Below are 19,776 nucleotides of genomic sequence, written 5' to 3' on the forward strand. Positions count from 1 at the left end.
TTTTACATTAGAGGCAGCATTGAAAAAACAATATAGGAAGTTCAGTGCATTTGCACTTTAAGCTTTCAGTGATTGAGAATAAATTTTATAGCAGTAAATTCTGCCTAAAATTTAAAGGTTGCCCAACACTTTCCAATGCCTAACACTGCAAATTTGTTTTCTGTTCTAAGAGTTTTGCTTTTTACCAATGTGAAGTATAGTCAAGAGCACTTGAAAACAGCATTTCAATCAGCAACCATCCAGTTGTTAGGCTGGGTTTTTACCACCAAATGATGCCACTTTACCTCATCTCTGCTCAAAGTCAAATTTGACAGCCTTCCTCTCTAACCATTTTACAATGCCTCTACATTTATTTGCATGCCAGCATGCCTTTACTCTTTCTCTCTCTCTCTGAGTGTTTGTATTCACCCACCCATATCAAAGCCCTATGAGATCAATAAATCAGGTAAGGGGACAATTTGTCAGAATTTTCCATTGGCTTCAGCCAAATCCAGCAGGCTCTCCACCAGCTGACTGACAAGCCCAGCAGGATTTGACTTCATGCAGGTAAGAACAGCAGCCAGAAGCTTGCACCTTAGAAAAGAAGGGAGGGGTCTCTTCCTAAGGAGGTCACCTCCCACTTCTAGGAATTCCTCAGCAACCAGAGGCTTGCACCTTAGAAAAGAAGGGGGGGTCTCTTCCTAAGGAGGTCACCTCCCACTTCTAGGAATTCCATTTACCAAAGGCATTTCTTACATTTCCTCTTGCAGTGACAACTGACTTTCAGAGCAGGAAAAAAAAAAAAAATTAGCCAGTGAGATTGTATCAAATCACATCAAGATAAAATCTAGGCGGCAGCAATCCAGAACAAAATGTTACCACCTGCTCATCTCCTGGTCCGGTCGTTACCATCCTTTAAAACTGTCCCATGTTTCCCCTGTGCCAAACGATGAAGCATTGTGAAGAACCTGAGAGCCTCTTACTGCATTTGCAAACCACAACCCAGGGGCTGAGTGGAGAATTACAAACAAGGACGAGGAAAATGTACCAGCTCAACTTCATGGCACACAAGAGTTGTCTGTCTCAGAGGTCTGGCTTTTCTCCAGTGTCAAGCTAGAGATTCACCCTGTGCACAGAGCTCACCCAGTGCTGGGAGCTCCATCAAGAACCACAGGTGTGAGGCTGCAGGTGTTCATACAAACACACATGCAGGGCCCTGTCCTTTGCTCCTTAGATGGGCATTAATGAGCCACTTGGATGTGAAATGGTCTATTTAAAGAGTGACATTTGGAGATGTAACCAATGCTCAGGGCACCTGCAGGAACATTAATCATGTAATTCAAGGTGAGTGCTTCCAAGTCCAGCCTGGCAGTGCATGTCTGTGGAAAAGGGCATTTCCCCTCCCACCATCAGCACTGCTCTCAAAGCATACACAGTTCATAAAGAATTTCCTGTTCTTTGCCTGGTTTTCACCACTCTGCATTCACTTCAGCATGAAGAGAGCACGGCCCAGCCTCTGGGGCCAAGCCCAGACCCCACAGCAGCTCTGCCCAGTGTACACCAGCATGAAGAGAGCACGGTCCAGCCTCTGGGCCAAGCCCAGACCCCACAGCAGCTCTGCCCAGTGTACTGCCTCCCTGGAAGGGTGGGAAGGACACCTGCTTGTACTTCAGGGGAAAAGCAGGATGCAGCCACTGCCACGGGCAACAGGCGAGTCACAAAGCCCAAAGTCATTCCCCAAGTCTGCTAGTGAGCTGGGGCTTTAGATATTTCCCAAGCCTTATGACATCTGTTTTTATTTTCATGTCCACAGATACTCATCCCATGGAGAATTAAGACTGCTCCAAGTACTTAAACCTAACTTGAAGACTTCTGACCTGAACACACTAAAATATCATTAAAGTGCAAGATGCTGCCCTTGCTCAACTCTCAAAAGGAATTATATTAAACTTTTTGGGTTTGGGACTAGACCAAATTGGACAGAGTCTCCTGCCCTGATAGCTGCATTTATTTTGAAAGTGGGGAAAGGGGTAGTTTAGACTGTTGTTTAAGTACATACTTAGCTCAAATTGCCATTTGAATCTTTTTGAGCCTAAAAACATGCAATAGGAATGAGGGGAGGGCATATAAAAGAAGATGCAGAGACACATGTGACAGCACTCTTGATGAATTAATATGGATGCAGTGGTAAAAAGAGAAGGAGGAACCTACATCCATTAGTTCTGACAATACTCCTCTCAGCAGCACTTGGAACCAAGGCAAGAATAAATAATTCTTTATCTACTCCACAGTCCTATCTATTGCTAATCAAACTTTCCAACTAATCAGAATGAAACCACAGATAATCATGAAACCTGCTTTTAAAAGAAAATGATACTTTGAACCATCACTAGCATCAGTGACAAAAAATGTGAGCCAGGCTTTTAGTTTTTTTTATCTTTACTGTTCCTATTTTCAGGTTTTGCTCTGCAATTATCATGTGAAGATTAAGCTTTTAAACGAAATGCTGTGGTTTACTTTAAACACTCCACAGTTCTGAGAAGTCTGGTTTCAGAAAAGAGATGCCAATATTATTATGTATAAAACATATCCAAAAGAGGCATAGCTCCTAGGAAGGAACAAAAGCCTTACAATCCAAGCCAATACACAACCTGTCCTTATCAAAGCTGCACAAGTTGGAGAAAAATTATCCAAATACCCTGTGCCATTCATGTCACTCGACAGCAAGAAAGAAGTAATTTAGCCAGAAACCCCAAAGCTGTGCCTAAATTTGCTTTCATCCCTTCTCCTCCCACCAATATCTTTTAGCTGTGGTTCTGAAGACAACAGATCCCAGCAAATACCAAACAAGCAGCAACAAAAATCCATTTTCATGCATTTCAGCAACCTACCTGATATTTTCATTGAGGGTGTAAAGTTCATTGTTCTGCAAACCTCCCCCTTTGAACACATTTATCACTGCTGTTTGTACACTGCCAAAAAAAGAAATGAGACAGGACATCCATGAATAACAGTGTGATTTACCACAGAGCACACCGTGAGCAAGGCACCAAAAGCAGAGATAACAACCACGTGAAGACAATTGCCTTTAAATAGTTCCACTTTTTCTCACCTTGAAATTGTTACTCTTAATTACCTACATTTCCCCTAGGAGACAGAGCAGAACCAACCTCAAGTTCTGCCTGGAGTAAGCAAGGCAAAGTTGTTACAGGGGTCCTGCTCGTGCCAGATGTCTCTTGAACACAACTGTTTGGGGGTTCTTTGCTGTGTGCTGCAGGCTAGTTGCTATGAGGAGACATATGTTTTTTGGTAATATCTGCCAAACACATCATACTGCATTATCCAGTGATCCTACCGTGTATCATCCACTCTGAATCATCTCGTAAGACCCTGGCCATGCTGGAAGATGTTCTGCAGCCAGCATCACCTCAGTCAGATCTGAGTTTGAGCCCTGTTAATGCTTGTAAGATGCTGTTGGAGTATCTTCTAATTCTCTCACCAGCACAGAGGAAGTCATAAAGTGACAGCAGACAAGAAGGTTTAGCAGGTCTAAACTTGCCATGGCTAACAAGGGCAGATGGCATTCCCTAAGCAGACATTCCCTTCTGTGGGCCAGTTATGGCATCTGCATGCTTCACAGACCTCAGCTCACTATCATGGCACAAAACTGCAATGTTTTTGCCAGGCTACTTTAGTGTGACATTGGTAAACTGAGCAAGGTCAGCAAGCAAGAACAGCCTGCAGAGCATAGAGCTGGTGCCACGTGGCAGAAGGGAAGGTGGGAACACCCACTTCTAGTAGCAACAGACCATTACAGTGGATCAAGACACAGGACATCTCATCCTTCACCTTTCACACTGTTTTTCCAGTTGCCATTGCCACATGACACACACAGCAGACAGGATTTAGCTATCAATAGGAAATGCTGGTAGAAGCCACAAGCTTAGTAGTTATCAGAGGAACCTGACTGTGATAAAAGCTTCATAATATGCAAATACATGCCTTTGTGAATTAATACACTGGCATTTATTACAGTACTAGGAATGTGTTTTCCTAAATGGTACTTAAAAGATGCAACTGTTAACAAAAAGCAATTCTGCTTTTCAAGACAGTATGGCTGAAAAACTTTGGCCAAAACCAAATGAGCACTAGGAGGTCTAAATTATTCAACTCCACAGATGCTTTCAATGCCAGCAAAGCCTGGACATGCCAAAAATTCATGCATGCTTATAAACAGATGAGCTTAGTCTTAAATGGTGTGAAACACAAGCGTAAGATACACATGACCCTCATGGAGGAGCTGCTGCAGGGCAAGAGCTCAGCCAGGTGGGTCCTGCTCACCTGTTCCAGGCAGAGTTGGAGCTGAGCTGCATGGCCTGCCGGGCTGCCTGGAACCGAGGCAGATCACTGAGGACAGGGGAGCTCATGAAGCGAGGTCGAGGCCTTCTGAACGAGCCCATCTTGTGGAACTGGAGTGCAAAGGACAGAGCTATGGTGAACCCTCCTTTCATAGGGTCAGGTGGAGCGGAGCAGGACCATCAGAAAGGCTCTTCTCTCAAAGGTTCAAGCATTGATCTTAGCAAAGTCCATGAGAATTCAAGCCCAAGGACTCAGTCAAAACCAGTCAGCCCTGGACTAGCAATTCCCTGCTGTGTCGGGCTGTGACATGAGCTGCATCATGAAGGAACTGAAGCAGTCCTGCAACGCAAAGAGAAAAGAATAAGAAGAGAAGGGAGAGATGAAAACATCCTGCGCCATTAACAGCAGCTTTGGAAAGACTCTGGAATTCCAGAGCTCTTCAACAGCCCCCTTTCCCATCTTGCCCCTTAAACAATGACCCAACAGAGCCAGTCAGAAATGCAAGCATGGTCTCTCTTTTGAGTTCAATTAGCAGAGATGCAAGAACAGAGATGCCTCAACTCTTCTGCCAGAGGCACTTACAAACACATTTAAATACAGTTAGCCACACAGCTTGTATATAAAATAGTAGTAACTGGAGAAAGAGAAAACTATTCCACTAGAGAGGTACAAAAGATGAACAATGGAAAAAAAAAAATTATAGACTGATGCAGTGCTTTTTTGAGAAATGTTGTGCAAGGGAATAAACCCATGTGCTATCAGTTCACTACAAAAAGAATATAATAAGGAGCTTCTTCAAAAGAGTTCTAACATCCAGATATTTTGAGCATGAGCAGGGCTTTTATGTTTCTGTTTTTTCTACAGCACAAGAAGTAATTGCTAGGCCAATTACGAAATGCCCGTATTTTCCACTCTGATCACCATCTCCATGTAGATGACTGTGTAGCCCCAAGTAAACCACAGAAACAGAAGAAGCAAGCTTGAATAAAAGCCACAAAAAAACTTTGGCAAAGCTTCTGTACTTTGAAATCCTCCCACTTTAGATGAATACAAGCAATAGATGTAGTTGGCAGTTTGAAAATGAGATGTGGGACACAGGAGAGCAGAGGGGGAGAGAAACAAACAAAAGAGTTGCGTAACTGAACTGTACATGAAAGATGTAAAGCAAAATCTCTTTTCTACTACATCTTCAGCACGAGGTGAAAAGAGAGATGGTCAGACAAAAACAATGCTATGTGTCTACACTAATTTGACTGGTGTTTAGCACTGGGAATATCTTTCTAATGCCCAAACTATAATTTACTCTTACATGTGAGAGAACAGCTTTCTTCCCACCTGGCCAGCCCCATTCTACGCTGAGCTCACTTTGTTACCCCAGTTCTGCACAGCCCTGGCTGATTCTGATCAATAACCACAAAGTCTTGGCAAGGCCCTTGCTATGCCATGGACACCACATGCCCTGCCAATAAGGAAGCTAATGGAGAAAACACTCCATGTTTTAGGCACTGAAACACACAGTAATATCATTCTTGGTGCTATTCAAGAAATAAATACCGTTGTTACACCCTCACAAGCTAAATACAGTTTGCAGAGATCTCTGTGGAACTGGAACATAGCTACGAGTGCAACTTTTTCCTGCCTTTAGACAACTCATGACTGTCTTCAGAGATGACAAAGCCCAGACAGTCTTTTGTGACATAAGCTTAGCCTTAACTGTTGTTGCTTGAAAGGGCAGCAATCTGTTGATTCTTTGCCTGCTCTGTTACAATTAAAATAAAGTCATAACTTTTAGACATAAAGACTAAATGTAAACTAGTACAACCACATCAGCAGGATCTTCTGTGTGCATTTTGCAGCACCAGTCCATTTGACACTGCCACACATTTTCAATCTGCCAGCAATTTCTCCATTGAAAACTGTAACCACATCAGAAATCACCAGAGGAAAGAGCTACAGCACCTTGGAGAGCCGAGGCAGGTTCTTTTCATAGCAGACCAAAGGGTGGCCGCAAGGCAAAGCCCAAGTACAGAGGCTGCTTCTGTTGCAAAACAAGAGCTCATGCCAATATTTGTCTACAAGTTCCAAAGCTGACAGCATGAGGAGCTGAATGAGTGACAGCTCACTTCTCCCAGCAGCACTGCAAAACTTCTCACTTAGCAATCTTTCCACATAGAAACACAAAATGATTTGGGTTGGAAGAGACCTGAGAGACCCTCTGGTTCCAGCCCCCCTGCCACAGGCAGAGACACCTTTCACTTTCAGAGGTATAAAACGCAATATAAGCATTATTTCTAGCAGGCACTTAACAGGGCTAGAAAGCAGTGGTTAAGATGTGCTAACCCACAAGCCTCCTCTTACCATTACCCCAGGTGCCACAAAGGCATGTAAGCACCTTTCTCCCCAACAATGAAATCATTTTATAGGATGCATTAATATTCATTTGAATTATATTAAGTTGCAAGGGGAAAGCTTAAATTCAGAAATGTAAAACAATATAACAACCCCTGTGCCTCAACATATATAAATTTAGGTATGGGTAGGAAATTCTTTGGCCCGTTCTGCGCAAACAGTAAAACAGCATGATCAGGAAGGTCTCTTCTGAGCTTGGGCTAGGGATTTACAAGACTGATTCCACACAGCAGAACCATGTCATTACACTGCGCCCCATGATGAATTTCCTGAGCACTTCTTACCTAGGGAATGTGCTTAAGCTCATTGAGACACACATGCTGTTTTCCTTCATCTCAGTTAAAAGTCACCAGGAGATAAAAACAAGCTCTTGCCTGGGAAGAGCAGATAAAACACCCCTCTTCCTTTTCCAACCCAGCCTGCAATGTATGTTACTGTCAAGTCAATCTTACTTTAGAATCTGATTAGGAGTTTAAAGCAACATCTTCAGCTTTAGGACTTGATTCTTAGTCTTATTTCCTCAGGACTCAAAGACACAAATCTCTCCTATCTTATCTAAACCCAGTAGCTATTAAATGGTAGGCACACCAAACTCTTACTCTGAAGGCAGGCTAACCCTAAATGGTATCCAAGCATAACTGACCCTTATGTTACCAGAACTGGAAATGCCAGTCTCTGAGAAGGACCATTCTCTCTCCATGCCCACAGCCCATTTAAACTGTTTTCAGAGCTCCATAAAGCTCAAAGTAACAGAGTGTTTACTAAAAAACTGACTTTTGTAACTACTCTGCAGATCCTGTGCACCTACCTGAAGGTACAACAAAGCACCTGAACCCAGTCAAACACTTCTATCACACCAGATTTTCCTTTCACAGCAACTAGCTTCCACTGAAAGTTTTCCCCAAAGCAAGGAAACCTTGTAAATAATGCTTCATTTTCACAGGGAAGTTGCAGCAGCAGTTTCTTGGCAATATCTGTGGTGTGCATTCTGCAGTGTGCAATTTTTTGGCTTTTAACTGGGAGAAACTACCCCTGTGGCAAGAAAGGCATTAACATAGTTATAGGTTAGTAAGAAGCCCTCATGGTATTTGGGCTATTTGAGCTATTGGCAATGAACAGCATTTAGCAGAATGCTGAGCAAGGAACAATTTTCATCTTGCTGCGAAAACTCTCACAGAATTATGCAGAAATGTTCAGAAACACACTGTTCTTTTAGAGGTTTTCACTATAAACTCATTCACATCTGCAGTTTCTTCTTGCTAGGATTAAAGTGGTTTAGAAGGCTACAAAATAAAACTTAACTTCCAATAATCACAATCCTATTAGCAATCACAGAACTTGAAAAAGCTTTACAGAGAAGCAATTACTTTTCCCCTTTTACACAGAATGATGGGAGACACCAGGATGCAGCATGTTCCAGGCACCAAACAACATTCTCTTCATCAATTATAAAAGACATTAAGAGTCAGAGACTGAAGCGCAGTTGACTGCATAAGACATACAATGACACCAGATAATTTTTCACTGCCACATGGTTCAGCTGCTGGGATAATGCTTTACATGGCATCAGGGGATTTCAAACTGTTTGCCAGCTCATACATCCTAAAACATTCCCCACTCTCCTCATCTTGCTTAGTGACCCTGCACAACTTTTTTGGCAAGACTAAGTCAGAGAGATAGGTATTACTCTTCCTTCCCTTCCAGATGTCCTACCCCCCAGTCCTTTTGTTTTCCTTATTCTTGATTATCATCTCAAAGTCCAGCTACCAAAACCCTCTGGACCTCTAACAAGGCAGATATGGACCTCTAACAAGGCAGATATGTCATCTGTGTAAAACTCAGGTCTTCAAGGGAGCTAACTCTGCAAAGATGAAAGTCAACATCCCCAAGTGAGGCAGCACAGCAGGACCATGAGTCAATCTGACAACAATGTAATTTCATCCACTTGTAACTCATCACATCTGAGTAAACACTTTTAGGATTAATGTGAATCTTAAGAAAATAATTGAGCATCGAGACAAATCCTTTTCCAACACACAGATACAGACATTTAGAAAACATTACAGTCATGAAGCTAGGAAACTTTTATTATTTGTTTTCTGTCAGCCATGAAAAACAACAGAGAAATCATTATAAAATGATTTCATCAACCGACCTTTCTCTCCCAACAGATCATAATACATCTGACTGTCTGGAGGAAAAGCAAGATCAGTAGTCACCCCTACTTCAACATCTCTCTCTACTGAAGAAAGAATAACCCAAATTAAAAATTGGCAGCAAGATGTCCAAATTATGAGTCTTCACGATAATCTTGGGCCAAACAAACAAAAGACCCATGGTAACTGAGATTTAACAGAACAGACCTTTTAAAATTCCTCTGATGTCTTCTCTGCAAAACTCAGAGCAACAGATGCTAACATGAAGTGACATGGCAGAAAAATCTACAACTGTTTTTGCTTCTTAGAAGAAAACTTTCACCAACATTACTTCACAACAAATTCATGCCAAAAAGCCACAAGTCCAAAAGTAACTTTGAAACAGGAGGGAAATAAATAGAGGAGAGTGAAACATAGCAATAGAGAATGATGGGTTATTCTGACAGAACTGATATTTTGCCATTTAATTATTTTTAGTGTTAAAAATAGCCCCTTCATGAAGAAAATTATACACTTGCTTATACTTGTCTTTTATATGCTTCATGCAATTGTGACATTGATGACCTATGATCGTAAAATACACAAATTGGACACTGTAACACTCGCCTGAGTATTTTGCAATTATTTTGTGAGTAGAAGAAGTGTAATCTTCAGAAAAATGCCCCACTGTACACAGCCTACAATGCTTAATGAGCAGTCCCATCTTGCTTCAGACACAAAAAGTAAGCAGAGAGATAACCAGATTCTTGTTAGCTGATTCTTCTTCCAGCCCAATAAATCTTTAACGAAGTATGTGATTGGCAAAACCCTTGATGAGAGTTCAACTGACAAGATCTGAAGACACCACTTCTGACAAAAATCCCTCATTTACCTGCTATGCAGCCACACTGAGAAGTGGAAAAGCAGCTCACAACCCGTAACTTGGACCCTTGTAACTCATCATAATTACACATGGCACATGCATGAACTTCATTTATATTCTTACAGGGGCAGTATTTGCCAATGTTAAATTAATAGCACATTCAGCTCTTCTTATAGCTCCCAATTGCTCAGTTTCTTAAAATTAAACCAGGTTTCATCATCAGCTCTCCTACTTTTCAGGAGAGAAGATGATAAAATTGAGATTCACTCAATAACTAACAGAGGTTATTGGTGGTCAACAATGATCAGAAGCTGTGTCTTAGATACACCTCAGAAGCTATTGAGAGCAAGAGTTTCAAAAATGTTCCAGCAGTCTAGGGTCCAATTCCAAGGCATACTCCTTCCTACACCCGCATTCTTTCATGCCATCACACCGTCGCTATCTGACCCACGAAAAGTTTAATGCTTGATCCACAGTCCATAAAAACAACAGGAATCTAACTAAATATTGATCTTAATATGGTTTGAATCAAGTCCTGAAGCAGCATGGAAAAGTGGTGACACTGTCTTGTGAGCAGCTTCTCACATAAGGAAAAGTCTGTCTCCAGGAGTGCTCATGCCAGCAGCAGGAGCACAGCCCATGCTAGGAGACATTCCCAGTTCAGGAAGGTAAGTGGAAGAGTGCAGGTCTTTCAGTCTTGTCAATAGGATTGATTCAAGTCACAAACTAAAATACAACTTCTTCCACCCTTAAATAAATGGCATTCATTTCTGAATCCCAAAAATCATCTCAGAAATTTTGCAAGGGGAAACTGTAGTGAGACTATGATGAGGAATCACAGGCCATAGGCAGGCTCAGGGGCCATGCCCCTACTCCTCAGCACAAGGGCAGGATCCATGTGGAAGCAGCATAACGTTCCACTTCCACTGGGCACAGCCAGATGAAGCGCTGTGCCCTAGGTGTTGTTCCATGGGGGAACACAAGGTGATTCCTCAAGCTCTTTGTGCAGGTTCATGCAGGCTGGGAAATGCAGGACTTCAGCCAGCCAAAGCACATTACCTGCAACCCCATCACACACCTCCTGCCAGCCCCTGGCTGCCCCCAGCCTGTGCACTGCCAGGTGCTGCCAGGGTTGCCTGTCTGCCTGCCCCACGTCTGCAGCCTGTCCACACCTCCCTGCACCATGGGAAAGCCCTGAGGGATCCCAGGGAGGCTCAGCCCCAGGCACATGGGCCACTCAGTCCTGCAAATCACTCCTTTCATCAAGAGCTCTTGGAGGCATAGTAATAAGAGTAAAAATAATTAGCTCAATTTTCTGGCTGAGGAAATAAAAGTTGCTAAGCCAGTGAAGTGACTTAGCCTGGTCTTCAACCTTGCAAGCCGGGATCCTATTCATCAAACAAAAATATCCCTCTAAGCTGCTTTAATGAACCTTTCAAATTATTTGACAGTGTTGGAGAGAAAAGGATGAATCTGATCTACCTCTCCTTACCTCTCCCTTCCTAAGCTGATTGAATACTAAAAGGTGTCTTTTTTTCTTTCCCCAGGCATCAGCACCACAAAGGCAGCAACTTGATGTCCCATAAATAGTCCTGAGGTGTTCTACTGGCCTCACATATCTGTAATTATAATGGTCAGATTTTAACTATTGAGCTTAAATATGCTATCAAAGTGACATCAATAGAATAGGGAAAAACAGCCCTCTTGATACAAAGTTCACACCCCAGTATGCAATCATATAATCAACAATTTTACTGTCACAAAACACTGGTTACCCAAAACAAGATCTCACCTTCCTTATCTTCCTAGTACACACCCATCTCCACAACAGAGACAACAGCATCCCTGTTTTCTATCCCCATCCTTTGCATATTCCCTCTTCCAATTTGATGCACACCATGCCTTTATTCACCATACATTTCAAACAACTTCACAAATAGATCTAACTTGGCTCTGGCAACAGAACCATTTGTAAAGAAATTCAGTGGTATTCACTCAGTTGTGCTCTGAGTCTCTGAGGTTAAATCAAACCTGAAACTCAAAGTGAAACTCTGCTTAAGAGTGAGAGTAAATATATGAGGAGGGGAAAAAACCTCTGTGTATGTCCCACCATGGCCTGAGAACCTTCTCTGTAGCTGAGAGACCCCTTCAGTCCTCTGGGAGTTTACAGCCAGTTCAAAGCAAGACTGCTACTTCATATCAATATACATGATAGTATATACATATATATACAACTACTCATTAAAAAATGTAAGAAATCAATAATAACACAGAGCAAGACAGTTCAATGTGAACTAAGGAGATATGCTCATAGTAAAGAACACACAGAAAAATAAATATCTTCTTGTATAGGAGTAGCATATAAGACAACAAAGTTATTTTGCTTTCTACCATAGATGTTCTGTGTTATTTCAAACAAATTTTTTAATTCCTAGGACTCACATCATTCAAAAAATGGAGAAAATTTTTATGGCTATTAAAAGGCATGCTATGGCTGCAAAACACTCTGACGTGCCTGAGTGAGAATAAGAGGAGAACAGCTCATTAGAATCACTTAGCTGACCAGAATGAAGATAGAGACAAATTTGAATTAGATGCACTAACAGATGATTGATTCTGGCTGAAATAAATTCTACCTTCTGAATAAGCAATTACCACACCAAAACCTAGCTATGAAAGGCAAGAAGCAAAAATGTCACACAGGCTCAGAAAACTAAAACTGTTGGAGTGGTTTGAGAATGAAAAAATACACTTACCTCTTTGGTACAATAAGAAACCAATTCAATAGAGCGGGGGAATGGATAAGAACGGGGAAAGATAATATCTATCACCATTTTCTGATCAACTGAAAGCTTTAGGGTATTTTAGGCATTCCATAAAGTTGTATCTCTAACAGCTGGAGCAACCATCCTTTCAAAATGGATCACTGCAGTGCTATCGTAACCCACAGCACCAAACTTACCTGCAACCGTCTTTTGAGTTTCACCCACCAACACATGGCAGACATAAAATCACCACTGCTTTGTCTCCAGTTCTACAGCAAGGCTTTACTCAAGCTGTTAACACTCCAAAAACCACAGCTGATTTAATAGCAAAGCAGTACTCCAAGCATCTCAGGCCCCCTCATGCTCTTCCTACCAGTCTTAAACTCACTTGATTAGCAGGTGATTTTCAAGAAATACAACTACATGGGAACACACATGAAAACAAGGAAAATTAAACACATGAGTTATTACTGACTTCTTACAGTTGTTTCCTTCCACTGGCAGTATTCCTGCATTCAACAGATGCCCTAGTAAATGCACCCCGACTGAAGAAAAACAGCCCAAGAATGTATCACTTGAATGACATAAGTATGAGTAAGCTATCAAACTCTTTCTGTAGAAAAGGTCTTTGAACTGAATTGACAAATATGTTTTCAAAACCAGAAACTAACATAGCATTGCTCCCCCTTCTGAATTTCACCCTTGGGGAAGTGATAACACCCACAAAGAGCCATTCCTTTAGCATGGGCTCTAAAATATTTTCACAAATCTCAGAGAAAATTTGACCATTTAGACCACTTGACCTTTTAGACCATTCCTTCCTTGGTCAAATGTGGTGAAATTCACAAACAAATTCCTAAGGAAATTCACAAGAGAGGAACAGACAAGCCACAGGATGCTTTCTTAAAGGTGGTCACACTCTAGGAGTTGCAGTGGATGGCTCCTTATCCAAGTGGAGAGCAGTGTCAGCTCTGGGATAGGCACTGTTTAACACCTTTGTCAGTGACAAGGACAGTGGCACTGAGCACATCCTCCACAAGTTCACTGATGACACCAAGCTCTGTGGTGATATCAACACACTGCAGGGAAGGGATGCCATCCAGTGGGACCTAGACAGGTTTGAGGGCCTGAACAAGGCAAAGTGCAGAGTTCTGCACCTGGGTCCAAGCAATCCCAGGTACACATACAGGCTGGGCCAAGAATGGATTGAGAGCAGCCCTGAGGAGAAGGACTTGGGGTGCTGGTGAACGAGAAGCTTGACATGACCCAGCAATATGCAGTTGCAGCCCAGAAAGACAACCATATCCTGGGCTGCACCCAAAGCAGCATGGCCAGCAGGTGATTCTCCCTCTCCACTCTGTTCTCCTGAGACCTCACCTGGAGTGCTGCATCCAGCTCTGGAGCCCCCAACACAATAAGGACGTGGACCTGTTGGAAGGAGTCCAGAGGAGGGCCATGAAGAGGATTAGAGGAGCGGACCAGGGTGGGAGAGTTGGGGGTGTTCAGCCTGGGGAAGAGACGGCTCCAGGGAAACCTAGAGCACCTTTCAGAACTTAAAGGGGGCCTTACAAGAGAGCTGGAGAGGAACTGTGTTCAAGGGCATGCAGTGATAGGTGAAGGGGGAATGGCTTTAAAGAAAATAGCTTTAGATTAGACATTAGGAAGAAACTTTGTACTGTGAGGGTGATGAAACACTGAACAGGTTGCCTAGAGAAGCTGGAATTGTTCAAGGCCAGGTTGCATAGGGCTCTGAGCAACCTGGTCTTCTGGAAGGTGTCCTTGCTCATGCTTGGAACTAGATGATCTTTAAGGTCCCTCCTAATCTAAAACATTTTATGTTTCTATGATTGTATGCCAGGCAAAATCATGGAATGAGAGAAAAATGTCATTTGAGAAGCAAAAAGGTCATTATCAGTTTAAATGTAATGACATGTTTAATTTTCTAGGAATGTTAATCAGAAGCATGCAAGATATACTTTATCAAAATCAAACAATAAGTCAGCAACCAAAATTTTTAAGAACTATCTCTACTGCAACTAGAATGACAATCTATTATCTTTGTCTACTTTCTTGCACTTCATTCTTATTCCTTTTTGTTTGTTTTTTGTTTTCACATTCCTGTTGTTGTTATGAAAAACCTAAGTATGCCTGACATTTTTAACCCTGAGGCTACAAAACGTGGCAGTTAAGTAGCTGCTTATATATCACAGCCCATCCTCAGCCAGCTGTAGTGTAACTGGGGCTTTGCTAAAATCCTCAGTCCATCTTCTGAGCTGCACTTAAACTCATCTTGTGCAGTAAAAACAGGTTGTTATGCCCTACTGAATAAGCCCTGGAACCCAGCACATATTTTAGTCAGTGTATATTTATGCTTGAACTCACATCAGCAGAAACAATGAGTACAAAAGGCCATACATTATGGGCAAAAAAATCCACAAATACTACAGGCGCCTAAAAAAGTCACATGAAAACTGAACTCACTGAATATGAGTTATAAGAAGGATAAAATTCTAGTACTGATGTGTGTGCTACTTTTAAATCCTTGCTGACACATGCAAGTCCCATTCATCCACTCTTTTCATAAGAATGGAAGCTACATCAAAGAAAAGGTTAAATATCTCACCTATTCTGTCTTTGGTTGCTGGAAATTTAAGGAATTGAAATTCTTCCAAAAGGGAGTAAGGACTCAGTAAACACTACCTGTGTTCCAGCTGAACTTTGAAAGCGAACGTTGAAAGTCTTATCAGAGTTTCAGGTGATATCAGACAGCCCATAAACACACTGCATGAAGTTATTACAAAGAATTTTATCTTGAAGGCGGAAGACAAATGCGAAACTGTCACCTTAACTGTGCTGTAAAACTGCCAAAAGGAGATATTACTATTGAGCTGACATATCAAAAAAGATTCCCAATAAGGGCCTGAGTGCACTTGTACTCCCTGCCCACCCTCGTCAGTGCCATCTGTGCAGAACCCAGGGCAACGCACCATATCTGACATGACAGCTACCTCAGCCAGAGATTTAGGACACCCTCCTCATAGACAACCAAGAATAATCCACCACTAGAAAAGTTTCTTCCTAGCTTCATCAAAATGCATATGTTTTTCGACCCAAGCCCAAGAACTTTGCTCCCTCAGATGTTGTATCTTAGCAAGAATGCCACTGCGAATGCCAACGAATTATGCATCAAGAGCATACCTCGTCTTAGATTGCTGTGAAATTTGCATTTACTTGGGATTTGAAGTCTACTTTTTCTTGTGTTTTGGAACACAAGAGAATAATCTTTTCATTTTTTAAGTTCAGTACTTTGGTAGCACTCCTAAGTTCATAAATCTCTTCTGTGTAACAGCTAAAAGAAAAGCCTTCTGCAGGAATTTCTTAGCACGCTTCACCCTATGTGACAGGTCCATCAATCACAATGGTCTCTCTTGGCTGTAAAAAGTATACATAGCTTTAATAGGAGAAGTTTAATCTATGCAGCAAAAAAAGAATGCCAGTGCTTTTACATCACAATTCTCCACTTACCTACACAGACAGGCCATTAAGTTTTGGGTTGCTACCACAGATCACATTCTCAAATGTAACATCCTTGTCACGGCTGTAAAACAGCTGACATAATTTACTGCACAGATTTTCACCTATAGGCTACTTTTTGTTTTCAAAATTTTTTCTAAAAGAGTTCTTCAGAGAGGTAAGAGGATAGGATTTTACTTGCAGCTAGGGGGTTTTCAGGAAAGTCACTTCATTAGCAGAACACGGTGTCTTGTCCCCTCTGATGTAGAGCTATACTGTCAGAAGCTACTGCACAGTTGGACTGTGGCATTGGTTTAAGAAAAAGAAAAACATGACCTGCATATCAGCTCCTCTGTTTTGTGCATGCTGCCTCACCATGAAATACGACCTTTGGGTATACACAAGAAATATGCACACACAGAGAGCACTATATGCGAGATGTAAACAGGTCTTGCATGCTGATCCAGGTACCAACGAGTTCTGCATACCCAAGGTCTTTCACACCACAAAATTGCAGCATTGCCTATAAATACGCTCAGCACTTGTTTTTGACAAATGAAACATCCCTCTAGTCAAGACAGCTCACTTACATGAACAAATCATCATATGACTGGAAAAGGCGGAAAAAAATAGCTGTGCTTTGGACTACTCTTTTCAGCCAGGAGCTGCACTGACTGGGGTGACTGCTGGAATGACGTGTGGCTGTGGCTGATGTCCCGTGGAGAAGACGGTGGCAGTGAATGTGTTTGGCAGTGGAAGGAACTGGAAAGTAGATTATGCCCACGAAATTGGAAAGCACTGTAAATATTCCTAGGGCAGAGAGGCTCCGAGTGCACGTTGGGGAAAGATGGGCGGCGACAGCACGGGAAAGGTACAAGGGAAGAGAGAAAGGGATGGAGCGACGCTTCACTTTGTTAAACAGGTGGCCGGCTACTCTTATGGCTTTTGTCTCCTCTACGTGCTAATTCAATTTATTTAGAGAGAGACGGGAGAAGAATCTTTTTCCCTCAGCCCCGGTTTCAGACTTATTGCATCTCCTGGGGGGAAGGGTTAGACTAAGACATTTGGTTTGAAAATGACTCACTCGACAGCGCTGTGGAGCCGGAGGGTCTATTTTTAATATTTTTAAATGGAGAACTTACCCAGGTCTCATGCCTGCACTACGCTCCAGCGGCACCGCGGAGCGCGGGGAGCCAGCCCAGCCCGCTCCCTTCCGCAGCCGCCCCCCCGGTAAACATCCCTTCGCTCCGCCAGGGCATCGCCGCCGGCCCGCTGCCCCCGGGCAGGGCGGCCGGCCCGGGCCGCCCGAGCCCCCGGGCCGAGCGGGGCCGGCGCCCGAGGTCGCGGCTCGCACTCACCCGGGCCGGGCTGCTGGGCTGCCGCTCCCCGCGCCCGCACGGACGGACGGAGGGACGGACGGACGCTCTGCCTCCTCGCCGCGATCTGGCGAAATTTGCCACCCACCGGCCAGGATTTTACACTTCCTGGCGGCCGGCCAGCCCTTGCTGCTACAGCCTGCCCCGGGCTGGCTCCTCCCCGCCGAGACAAGAGCCGGCCGGGCCGGGCCGGGCGGAGCGGGGCCAGCAGCGCCTGCCTTCCCCGGTTCCCACCCCGCTCCGCCTGGGGGTACCCCTCCCGTCCCGTCGGAGTCAGGAAGTTTAAAGTCTTCTGACCTTAAGCGAAAGAAAGGCACTGGAAAGGATGCAGGAGCTCGGGAGGCCCTTGCTGGGGAAGGGCGGCCGGCCCGGGTCCCGCGGGACGCTCCCGGCCCCGGGTCCCGCCGGCTCGGCCGGGAGATGCTGGACCTCCGCCGGCTTCTCGCTGGCCCGGCTCGGGGCGCACCCAGCCAAAACCACGGGTCGTGTAGCACGGGGGAAGGGATGTGCCGTTTAAAGTTAGGGTTTATTTTATTTTGATCTCATGGTTCAAGGTTCCTCTGGCAGCCGCAGCGCCGTGCAGTTTGCTCTGTTCTGCTGTCACAGCCTACAGCAGGTATCAGACAGGAAACTGCTGAAAAAAACCACGTGTAATTCGGGGTCCTTAAAGAGATTAAAAGCCGCAATTAGTTGCAATCAGGGAGCAGTCGCATGGAACATGTAAGTCAAATACTTGCTCTGACTTTCGGAGAGCTACTCATTAATTGAAAACACTTGAGACTTTTAAGAGCTTAAAGGAGACAAACCAAATTGGCAAAAGGGTGTAATTTTGTCCAACTGTTTAAGACCCTTTTGTGAATTATACACCATACTGGCAAAGCTTGGTAACCTGATGCACTCCTTGTTAAGAGAATTCAAATTGTAACTTTACAACTGAGTTGTATCTGGTCTCAGAATGGAAAAAGCTGATGCTACTCCAAAACCAGTATGTAAATCTATTAGCTCATGCTGGGATCCTTTAACACTTTAAAGTTGTGTTGATATCCGCAGTAAGCTTAGATAAGAACAGCTGCCATATGTGTTTGTAGGAGAGGTATTCTCATGTCTCTTTTTTCTATCTCCAGATGTTTAAAACAAAGACTCCCTGAGCTACTGTGAACCTTACCTGCTGTCCATTGCTTCTACTAGTTAGGGTTTACTATTATGAACACAAAATCATTATCTAGGGATTGCAGACAAGACTTTACTGCAAGCTGTATGAATACATACAAAAACATATTTCCCGTCCCAGACTCATGTGTCACATGATGAGAGTTGATACCTACCCAGAATATAAAATTGGTTAATCTACTAATAATTAAACGTGCATATTGTCACTCATTCTGCACCTGCTTTTCAAGCCAACAGTAATTATTTTTCAGAGACAGCATTGCTGAAGTGGAGCTTGAGTGGTGATCCCAATCTGTGACTCATGGTTATAGCTGCGAAGTGACCATCACTGCGAGTAGATCGGCTGCAAAGCAAGGATGTGACTTACCGTACTTCAGCTGTTCTCCATGGGCCAGCAAAAATCCTAAGGAATTTTTAGGTGAAGAGTCTGGTGACCTGACATATTTGTTCAGGTGGCCTGCTCCATTTAAGGGAAATTCCCAGGTTTTCTTAAAAAAAAACCAAAATGCCATCCTACAAGCTGGCATCTTTCCCCAAATTTTAACTCACATATTTATGAATCCAAATTTGACAAGACATTTCAGGTGTGGGACAAATTCCTGCACAAGGTTTTTGTAAGAAAAGGTAGTTGTCATACCCTTGTGGTTCTAGCTTCAGGACTGCCCCTGAGGGACATCACAGCCACAGCACAGATTTACTGTGACCATCCTGATGTATGGCTGGGCTCTCGCTTGTGGGAGAAGTGGAAGGAAAGAGCTGAAAAGACCCCTGCCACCACACCAGAAGGAAAAGGGAGGTCCTCTTTAATTTCCTCATTAGGAAGAAGTGAGGATTCTGTGGAAAGAAAATAGTCTTTGTCTCTGAGAATGAGGGCCTCATGTTATGTTATGGAGGAGCATAGGTGCTGGGAAGATTTTAATATATGGCAAGGACAGACAAAAAAACAACTAGAAATATTAGTCCAGCAGAAAGAGATAAAAGACTTAGGTGGGATTAATTTTACTTAACTTTAGCTATCTGAGTCCATGCAAAACACATTTTCAAAGTTAGATAAGGTAAATCCTGCCCTACAGCTTGCCCAAGTGGAATAAGGTAGCAGTGAAAGGGACTGAAGAGAAAAGACTTGTGTTCAGGTTCACAGATGAGAAAAATTACCTTGAATTGCTCCTTTTCCCCTTTTAGCTGTG

The 19,776-nt window shown here is 43.2% G+C and overlaps 1 protein-coding gene across 2 annotated transcripts in view; it reads right to left on the reverse strand.

The window, feature by feature from the left end:
- The window catches only part of PRR5L (proline rich 5 like), a 42,988-nt gene extending 24,304 nt beyond the window's left edge, over nucleotides 1–18,684 (reverse strand). Inside the window, exons 1-3 of one of the 2 annotated variants that reach the window (XM_041421177.1) lie at nucleotides 17,402–18,684; nucleotides 4,321–4,677; nucleotides 2,871–2,951 (exon numbers count right to left, since the gene is read on the reverse strand). In XM_041421177.1, the coding sequence (XP_041277111.1) occupies nucleotides 2,871–2,951; nucleotides 4,321–4,490 (251 nt within the window). In that variant the 5' untranslated portion in view covers nucleotides 4,491–4,677; nucleotides 17,402–18,684. The other variant, XM_041421178.1, reaches the window with a different exon arrangement.
- Between the last annotated feature and the right edge of the window lie 1,092 nt (nucleotides 18,685–19,776).

The sequence above is a fragment of the Onychostruthus taczanowskii genome, unplaced genomic scaffold (genome assembly GCF_017590055.1).
Source record: "Onychostruthus taczanowskii isolate IOZ18803 unplaced genomic scaffold, ASM1759005v1 scaffold69, whole genome shotgun sequence".
In the NCBI taxonomy this organism is placed as follows: domain Eukaryota; kingdom Metazoa; phylum Chordata; class Aves; order Passeriformes; family Passeridae; genus Onychostruthus; species Onychostruthus taczanowskii.